General features: G+C 37.8%; 1 protein-coding gene and 1 long non-coding RNA gene across 11 annotated transcripts in view; one reads left to right on the forward strand and one right to left on the reverse strand.

Annotated features, from left to right (window-relative positions):
- The window catches only part of MYO5A (myosin VA), a 181298-nt gene that overhangs the window by 146718 nt on the left and 24449 nt on the right, over nt 1-10131 (forward strand). For 2 of the 6 annotated variants that reach the window (XM_034782891.1, XM_034782893.1), the window contains 4 exons: nt 437-664; nt 2103-2111; nt 3925-4025; nt 6750-6948. In XM_034782891.1, coding sequence (XP_034638782.1) covers nt 437-664; nt 2103-2111; nt 3925-4025; nt 6750-6948 — 537 coding nt within the window. Of the gene's footprint in view, nt 1-436; nt 665-2102; nt 2112-3924; nt 4026-6749; nt 6949-8499; nt 8575-10131 lie in introns of all 6 variants that reach the window. The other 4 variants (XM_034782892.1, XM_034782894.1, XM_034782889.1 and 1 more) reach the window with 3 other exon arrangements.
- The window catches only part of LOC117883540, a 58598-nt gene that overhangs the window by 19630 nt on the left and 28837 nt on the right, over nt 1-10131 (reverse strand). The window contains exon 4 of one of the 5 annotated variants that reach the window (XR_004647315.1): nt 1955-2275. The exons of the other annotated variants lie outside the window; for them this stretch is intronic. This is a non-coding gene — a long non-coding RNA (uncharacterized LOC117883540). Of the gene's footprint in view, nt 1-1954; nt 2276-10131 lie in introns of those variants that run through there. 5 annotated transcript variants of the gene reach the window in all.

Raw genomic sequence — 10131 nt, forward strand, 5'->3', positions numbered from 1 at the left:
ATAGATACACCAATGAACCTAGCATATGGCTTTGCTGATATTGTTGCATATGGTGGGCCATACCAAACAGGCGGACATGTCCCAGTACCACAGTGCAGAATCTTGATATCCCTGCTAGGCACAAGCTGGCTTGGGTCTAATAGAAATTCTTTAAAAATTTTGTGTCAAGAGAAGAGGAGAGGAGGAAGAGATTAATGGACATTTTTCAGTTGAGCCTTTATGGGGGCCAGCGCGGGGGGTGTTTCTGGTTTTGTACTTCAGACAAAGGGTAGACCAATTAGTGAAATCCTTCTAGGCACTGTTCCCTATGGCTAAGAGATCAGGAGAAAAGGAGAGATTTTAACACTTCTGTCCTGTGGGTCGTAATTCTATGTAACAGTTGTGGAGGAGTAGAAGGGGTTCTGCTAAGTGATGGGGATGTCCTTTTTCTTTGCAGCGTCAAGAACTTGAATCTGAGAACAAGAAGCTGAAGAATGAGCTGAATGAGCTGCAGAAGGCTCTTTTGGAGAAGAGCTCTCCAGTGGTGACGGCTCCTGGTGCCCCTGCCTATAGAGTTCTCCTGGATCAGCTGACCTCAGTAAGTGAGGAACTAGATGTACGCAAAGAAGAAGTCCTCATCCTGAGGTCTCAGCTGGTGAGTCAGAAGGAGGCTATTCAACCCAAGGTAAGTAATAGCCTGCGGATGTCCTGAGAAGTAAAGTTAAATTGCAGCATTAAGCTACTACTTTTTACCTAGGAGTGTTGTGATGATTTTCTTATATGAGCCAAACCAGTTTCCCTCCCCAATCTACACATGGTCCTTTAAACCTTTTTAGGGATGAGCAGGGATTGTTATAAGAACACAAAATTAGAATACACCAAAGTGGAAGATTCCATTAACTAGGCTGATTTCTGGCCTGCAAGCCAACCGTTTTCCTTAATATATCTCTCTAGTTAGACCAGGGCTGATATATTGACATTTGGTCAAGATATTCAGAAGATGATTATTTACGTGAGAAATTGACAAAGAGTGTACCTTTGTTTAACTGCCAACAATATTTCTTTCCCTTGACTGCTAGGTGCATGCTTAATTCAGACAAAGTGTTAAAGCCTGGCCGTATTTAGAAGCTGGCAGCAAAAATAATTGAAGAGCATTGATTGGAATTGTGCAGTATTTCTGTTGCAGAAAACTCAGAGCACCCCCATCATTTAAATTAGTTACTCTGCTAGCAATGCAAAAATCACTGTCAACTGCTTGTTGGTGTGATTCAGCATGAGTGGCACAAGCCCCTTATGAATATTTAGGTCAGTTGGCAAACTTACTACAGTTCCCAGAAATCCTTCTATATTCCCCCAGCTCATAGTTCAGTAGGAGGTAGCAGGAAATGTTTCCTCCAGATCTAACTCTGGGCATAAATGATCATCTTTCTTTGTTTCCAAGTTGCAATAAAGGGTCAAAAGGATAATTTACAATGTTGTGCATATTCCAGCTGAATGGTTAAGTTGTCATGTTATCTTATCAAGAGCAATAGGTACCATCAAAGTCCCCTTCAGTACATATCTTCAAGGAGAATAAAACTGTAGTTCTGATGATGAGATATTTAGGATCTTTCACAGTTTCAAAAGCAGGACTCAACTTGAAAGTAATAGCTCTTTAATCTAAAAACATTAGGACTTTGCAGATAACACCAAACAGGTAGATATGGTAATTGGATTGGAGGAGTGAACCATCCAGAGCTTGGTAAACCCACCAGGAACTGAGTGTGGGTGTTACCATTTTCCCCTGCTACTGTACAGAGATGTTTTTAAATATATTGAAAGTCTGTGATACATGTGGCTGTGCATGTCTTAACTTTTAACATAATTAGTTATAAAGGGAACAAAACCTGTTACTGGAATATTTTAAATATTATAAATAAATTCTAGAATAAATTGTTCCTAACAAGATGCAGGTGTTGTTTTCACACCTGTAGGAGTACAAGGGAAATAAAAAGCTGACCAATGGAATGGACAATGATAGGTTTGCAGATAATTTTTGATTGTTAGTTTGGACAGCTATGGCAGGAACAGAATTTGCTGATTAATTGTTTCTCTTCCCTCTTGCTTGCCGATTTGATTGCCAGGAGGATAAGGTAAACGTTTTTTCACTGCTGTAAACCAGATTTCTTACAGGCTAAAAACACCATCAAATATGAAACATGTTTGAGTTGTCACGTCAGTAGTTCACAAATAATTTGATGTGTTTGAAGTTTAGTGTTCACCTTTGCAGTAATTGAAGAGATCTTTCTCGTTTCCCCTAAGGGAATAAGAAAAAAATTAATCTGCAAGTTCTTTAAAACAAGCATATTAACAATTTAGAGCTAAGGTGATACTGGTAGTTTATGGTAATTTAAAGATTGAATTAAAAAATCCTGAAATTTATGCAGTCAGTTGAATTAATGTATTTTATCGGACATGTTTGGGGAGTAAGAGCAGCACAGTTCCAGGGGAAATTGGGAATCAGATCCCTCTTTAGAGATGGTAATATTACAATTATGTAACTGTAAATCACACATAAAAGTCTGTGATGTGAAAAATTGCATTGATTTTTAGTGTTGTAATGTGTCAAAGATAACATACACATGACTTAATCCAGAGCACTACAATCTAAAAATGTTTGGCGGGAAAGGCTAAAAGTTATTGGATTAGAAGTTTTAGGTGAGAGGTACAACGCACAGAGCTGAGAAGAACATAGTTTTATTCCATACATTTTGTTTGTAATGAAGGCCTTTCATTCAGCTATTACTACAACTATACCATTCATGGCAACCCTGGAGATCTGAGAGTAAATAGTATTTATTTCATCAACACAAAGATCAGAATATGCATGTTGAAGCTTAATTGGGTTAGCAGACAGAATTATAGCAGTTTTAATTAAAAAATGTAGAATAATTTCTTACATTTATGGTTTTGCAGTTGGAAAAGGTTACTGTAGGCTAACAAGGAAGCTGACAATAACTGTGGGGAGATCATGTTCTTTGTCACTTCTCATACTATAAGGTGCAAATCTTGCAAAACTGCATTCTGAGTGTACAGACCTATGGTGCAAATATCTTCTGTGCAGGCTAAGTCTTAAATACTTAGTAATAGTCTTGCTCAGAGAAGTGGGACTTAATTGTGAGAGTGAAACAGAAATGTCAGGCTTTAGTTTCTGGTATCCGTTAAAGTCATGCGGCTTCACTACATTATCATCCACATAAAATGACATAAGGTTAAAAACAACTTGGCATATGCAATTGGAGAAATCAGATAAAAATCGTACTGAGCTTAAGTGAAGAAAAAGAAAAAATCCAGCAGCAAAACGTGAACTATGTACATTGAACTCTGAGTTGAACAAATCAGGTGATGATGATCTTTTACTTGCAGACTTTCCAAAATAACCTTTACAAATGTGTAAAGGTGGAAATGGAAATTATTTGCAAAGTTCCAAATATGACACAATTAATGTTACCATTTATGAATCATAAACAGCAATAAAATGTATTTGTGAATTGAACACATCTTTTGAAAATTATGCTGCTTATATTAAAAAAATTATAAGATGACAGTTCACAAGAATTTAAACTAAAATGTGAATTCACTGTTTCATGAGTTTATGTTGTTCCTTTTAGATGGTGAGCAGATGAGGAAAGGGAGGTATAGGCACACACACACACTTGGGAGATAGAGATAGAGATATTTCAGTGTGTTGTGAGGGGCACATTTTAAAAGATAGTTTGTATGTATGGCAGGTAGAGACTATGTACCAGATTCTGTTACCCTTTCTCTCCCAAGCAGAACTGTTCATTTCAGTGGGGGTTACACAAGGAGTAAGGTGCTATTCAACTTTACTAAAGGTGGCAAAATCTAGCCCTTCATTAATCTGGAAGTGTTAAACCGTACCCTGGAACTATTTTTTCCCCACAGAATACTATGACAGATTCTACAATCCTCTTGGAGGATGTACAGAAGATGAAAGACAAAGGAGAAATAGCACAGGCATATATTGGGCTAAAGGAAACAAACAGGTATGTTTTGTATTTATTTTGCTTATCATAATAACTTTGAACCCATTTCTGCCTCACTTATGTTGTACCATACTTCGAGTTGCATCAAGATGAGACTAAATTCCCTAAATGCATTTGTATTTGGGGTTTCATTATTTTGATGGGTAAGACTGCTATTTGCAAAATTCAAATTAATATTCTAAATACTAATATATAAATGCAAAATCAAGCTTCCTGGGGTTTCCATCATCCATGCTTGTAATTGACGCTGGTGCTAAAATTACCTTTGTATGATACCCCTCTTTTGTGTGTGTGCCATTCCTCTTGTCTTTGGTAACATTTCACTAGCAATTGTCATAGCAATTTATAATTACGCATGTTGTGTAATAGTATGAAATGCGGTAAGCGACACTGTGTTCTTTAACATTCAGAACAGAATTGCTCAGGTAGTGAAACTATGTGCAATCAAGTTTATCAATGTTTTACTAAGTAGCTTTAGAGCTGTATAGATTAAAGTGTTGTGTATCACATCTCCCTTTCATAACTGTAATTTTAACATTTTCTTCCCTTGTTAATGTATCCTCTCACCATCATCATGTATCCCTTTTGTGTTTTTCATTTTTTAAACATTTTGCTTGGAAGACAATCTCTTCAGGACTATCATATGCTGAATGAGGATGGAGAACTATGGCTGGTTTATGAAGGGTTAAAACAAACCAACAGGTTACCAGAATGGGGTTTTCTTCATTTTGCATTCTCTCTTCTTACTAACTGTGCCTCCTGCTGTGGAATTGCTTTAGCTGCAATGTTTTTTATGCACTAATAGTTCAGAAATAATTGATCATTATCATTTTCTAAAAAGAGTAGAAGAATTACCCAAAGCCTGGTCTGTGAATCTTTCTACCTACCAAGGCATGCCATTAAAAACTTAAGATGGCTGTAACAATGAAAATATGATCCAATACAAAATGTGTACACTGGACAGAAATGGACAATATAAAATACCAGCAGTTCTACAACTGAAATGAAAGAGGCTTTGTAACTATATGTTACTTGTCTACCTTCATGTTGTATCTGGAAATGTTTTGCCTTATTGTTTTTCAGTTTGAGGAAGTACAGTGATTTAATTGATTTTTAATGCTATTGTTTAAATAGCTTTTGTGTACTTTTTATTTTCTTTTAAAGTTTTTCTTGTTATTTTTCTTATCTTGACTGAGGATAAGTAATTGTACACAATCATCTTGGAGAGGCTAATGCTAAAAGAAGTGTCCATTCAAAATGTAACTTTCAAAGATAGAAAGAAATTTTCAAATGATAGGGTGGTATACAAAAATGTGTGTACAGTCACTGCAACACCCGAAAATGTGTGCGCAAACTGCTAGTTGGGCATCTAATTGGCCAAGTGCACATAGCATCTTGTAAGCGAATACAGTCACTCATTCATAATATGTGTTCATCTTTCAAAATTTTCCTAGAATGTCCATAGTCTTCCATTTGTGATAACCCATTAGTTTCGCATTGGTTTTTAATCCCTATACACTTACAAAGCAGTAGCCACCAAACAGATACTTTGTAATGAATGCTATTAACTAATGTCTTTCCTTCCCTTATGCTAACAAATCCTAAACCTAAGCTTCTTTTGTAAGTCTGCTAAGCACTAACTTAGAATAGCGAATGTAATGCAGAGAGGGATGGAGAGTGGTCAATTTGCATCTTTTGTTTCTTGTCCTGGCGCTATGTAGTCAACAAGCGTTAGAGCAAGAGGCAGAGTTCTGTAAGGTAAATGACTATTTGCGTTCACATGCTTGTTCAATGTAGCTACTAGTTAACTTGTCTGCCTTATTCATATTTAAACCCTGAAAGTGTTTCTGATAGTGCCAATGTCACTGTTGATGCCATTTCCTGTGTGTACGCACCCCAGAGAGTGAGTCATAGGGTACGTCTACATTGCACCTGCCTTTCAGCCACCGCCAGTGGTGCGTAGTGTAGACATAGCCTTATACTGCCCTACAAATACAAATTAATTCACACAGCACTCATTTGAAGTAAGCAACTAGGTATTCTCCCCATTTCACATTTGGAGTATTTGAGACATAAGTGATTTGTCCAAGATCAAAGAGTGAGTCAGAGGTAGAGCCAGGATTAAAACTTAAATTATTGGGTCCTAATCCTGTGCTCCATTCCCTAGCTCACATTTCTAGCACACATAATAATCCTCTATTAAATTGTTTAATGCGTGTTTAAATATCGAATCAGGCTGATTTGGGTTCATTTGCAGTTGAATGTTTGGTTTCTTACTGAAAAGAGTTAACCTGGAAGAAGATTTCTCTGTTAATACCGTATGGGCCCTATTTTAAACAAATAAAGCATCTTCTAAATCTTATTTGACCTATTTAAACATGGAAAATGTTCTTGGCCCTTGTAGAAACATCACCAGACAAAAGAGATTCACAGATAGGTTACATGTTATGGCATGTTTTCAGTACTACCAATGGATAGTACTTGCTCAAACACAGAGGAAATGCAAAGCAGTATCAGCATTACTTTGCTGTCTCCCATTGTTTGACTGTTTGATAATTCAATCAGAAGGCATATGGAAGGGTTTAAAGAGTACTCTGCATTTTTCATTTTTCCTTGCAAGTCAGGAGCTAAATATCTGCGCAGTGGCTAAAGCTTTAGATGCCTGGTGAGCGTTTGGGATATAAATGCTAAGTGTCTCGCTCAGATCTTGCTGGGTTTTTGTAGGCTCCTAGAATCTCAGCTTCAGTCCCAGAAAAAGAGTCACGACAATGAGCTGGAAGCTCTCCGGGGTGAGATTCAGAGTTTGAAGGAGGAGAATAACCGCCAGCAGCAGCTTTTAGCACAGAACCTGCAGCTGCCCCCGGAGGCCCGGATTGAGGCCAGTCTACAGCATGAGATCACCCGGCTGACTAATGAAAACTTGGTAAGGGAGATACTACTGCAATGTAAATGCTAGGAGATGTAGCGAGAGTTACAGAGACACATATACTGTCACCAGTTTTCAAGTGGGAAACTCCCAAGGTTAATTGCATGTTTGCCGTAGATTTTTGCATGTAGGGTGACACTATAATAGATGAAATGACAAAATTCATGCTGTTGGGGTATAAACATTTCAGCCCATCATATGAATGCGGAAATTCCTCTGGTATGATTTTCATTACCAGCACTATGCTGGAGGTAGCATTCTAAATCTCCTGTTACAGTTCCACCACCAAATTGAAAAGAGGATTGGGCTAATTATCTGACATCCGATGCCCCCTTCCCCCTTTCTAGATACTGTAAATCATCCCTAATAGGAAACTGTTATCCCTGGAGTTTATATGTAAACTTCTGCAAAGTATTTGCCCTGGAATGCACTAAATTACACAAAGTGTCAGGTGTTTTTAGAAAAACTCTGGGGGAAGATAAACTCCCAAGTGCCTTATAAAGTCTCTTATCTTCCTCATTCCCCCCATCTCAAATTACATAGGTCAAACAAGGCACTATACTCTGTTTATTCAGTTTATGTTGGAGGAACAAACATTTTCAGGAAGTCTCTTGGCCAAATGGGGTTAACTCCCTCCTTGGTTATTTGACAGCATTTTTGTATGAATGAAAGAAGAAATTAACAGATTCTCCGGCCTGTCACCCTCTTCTCTTCAAGCACATGCTTACTGGCATACAAGGTTCATAACAGATTAATAGGGGAATTTTCTCTGGGAGCCCCAGACTGAAATATTGCTGGCACATTCTCGCCCATTACCCAAAAATCTTTCTCCTGTAATGTACTTTACATAGCAAGCTGAGTTGTATTGCTTTTAAGGAGAAAGGAAGTTTTCCTACCTGCGCTTTGACACCGGTGGTCCCCAATTCTAAACAAAGTGAGAGATGTTCTTTCCCATTTCAGTATATCACAGCCCTTCTTAACATTGGGTTATATTTGTAGTGTCTGAGGTTTTGACAGAAAGTGATGGGCTGAAGATAGTGGTCTTGGAAGTAAGTTTTGGTCTTGGAAGATTGAAGGCTTTTTACTAATTTATCCCAGAAATAACCTTACCCAGCTGGAAAAATTAAATGATAAAAGCTTTTCCATCTGTATAGCTCCTCCTTTCAGATACTTGGCCTATATTTTGGTATTTAGCTACCTTTTAGAGTTTGCTACTCAATGGATTCTAGCCTCCCAAGACAACACATAGTCACATCATTCCATCCCAGAGGAATTTTCTTTTCCCAGCCAAAGAAGGGAATATTACTTGCCACATTTAGACTCATTCTTTAGGAATCTGTTTCTGCTGTTACTCATGTCAGTTCATCTAAATCAAACATTGTCTATGGGCAGATGGAGGGAACAACAGCAGCAGGACATAAAACTTAGCCTACCAAAAAAAATGAGCTTCTTAATCTTGTTTTAACCTGACTTTGTTTATACAGTGTTTGCTGAAATATTAGTGTCTCAAAGGGAGGAGAAAAAAAAAATCTGTACCTATTTTTTCAGTTTTATGAGGAGTTATATGCAGATGACCCCATGAAGTATCAGTCGTATCGGATTTCACTTTACAAACGGATGATTGTATGTAGATCATGTTTCTCTGTTGTTTTGTTTGCTACTTCTGGAGCACTGAACTGAAGAGCAAGCTGGCTGCCTTTTCCTCTCTCCAAGGAAACCCTCTACAGAGAGCTTCACAATGTCCATTTTCCCCCTACAGCTTTTGTTGTCAGTCTTTAGTGTCATTTGTGTAATCTTAATGTCTCTTTTTGACACAATTTGTTACTAATCTGAGTCTTGTAGCGTGATCAAAGCAGCCTAATTTTGAATATAAAATTACATTTTAGGATCAAAATTGGCATCCTGAACATGAAGCTTGTGATGCTAAAATACTTAGTTTCCAAATTTGCTCTTTGCTAAAAATGTTAAAGGTGAAACATTAAAATCTGATTCAGGAAAATTGCAAGTTGATCCTGCAGAGAGTGACTGCTATACATAGTGCCGACTAAAATGAATAGTCCTATTGAAGCCAATGTTTGTTACTGGGACTACTCACAGTTATTCATGTTAGTGAATGATTGTAGGATTTGGATCCTTCTATGAAACTGTGGAATCAACTTGTGATAAAGGTGGTGGAATCAAAATACTCTATGGAGTACTTACTCTGTTTGTTTTTTAATTAAGATTTTCACAAAGAGCAAAAACAAAGGTGAAAACAGGAAAATATAAATTCATTTATGGGTTTCCAAATGAGTGAGAGGCTCACAACTACTGATTTTGTTTAAAGAAGAACAGGAGTACTTGTGGCACCTTAGAGACTAACAAATTTATTAGAGCATAAGCTTTCGTGGACTACAGCCCACTTCTTCGGATGCATATAGAATGGAACATATAATGAGGAGATATATATACACACATACAGAGAGCATAAACAGGTGGGAGTTGTCTTACCAACTCTGAGAGGCCAATTAATTAAGAGAAAAAAAAAAAAAAAACTTTTGAAGTGATAATCAAGCTAGCCGAGTACAGACAGTGTGATAAGAAGTGTGAGAGTACTTACAAGGGGAGATAGAGTCAACGTTTGTAATGGCTCAGCCATTCCCAGTCCTTATTCAAACCGGAGTTGATTGTGTCTAGTTTGCATATCAATTCTAGCTCTGCAGTCTCTCTTTGGAGTCTGTTTTTGAAGTTTTTCTGTTGTAATATAGCCACCCGCAGGTCTGTCACTGAATGACCAGACAGGTTAAAGTGTTCTCCCACTGGTTTTTGAGTATTTTGATTCCTGATGTCAGATTTGTGTCCATTAATTCTTTTGCGTAGAGACTGTCCGGTTTGGCCAATGTACATGGCAGAGGGGCATTGCTGGCACATGATGGCATATATCACATTGGTAGATGTGCAGGTGAACGAGCCCCTGATGGTATGGCTGATGTGATTAGGTCCTATGATGATGTCACTTGAATAGATATGTGGACAGAGTTGGCATCGGGGTTTGTTACAAGGATAGGTTCCTGGGTTAGTGGTTTTGTTCAGTGATGTGTGGTTGCTGGTGAGTATTTGCTTTAGGTTGGGGGGTTGTCTGTAAGCGAGGACAGGTCTGTCTCCCAAGATCTGTGAGAGTAAAGGATCATCTTTCAGGAT

This window comes from Trachemys scripta, chromosome 10 (genome assembly GCF_013100865.1).
Source record: "Trachemys scripta elegans isolate TJP31775 chromosome 10, CAS_Tse_1.0, whole genome shotgun sequence".
Lineage (NCBI taxonomy): Eukaryota > Metazoa > Chordata > Testudines > Emydidae > Trachemys > Trachemys scripta.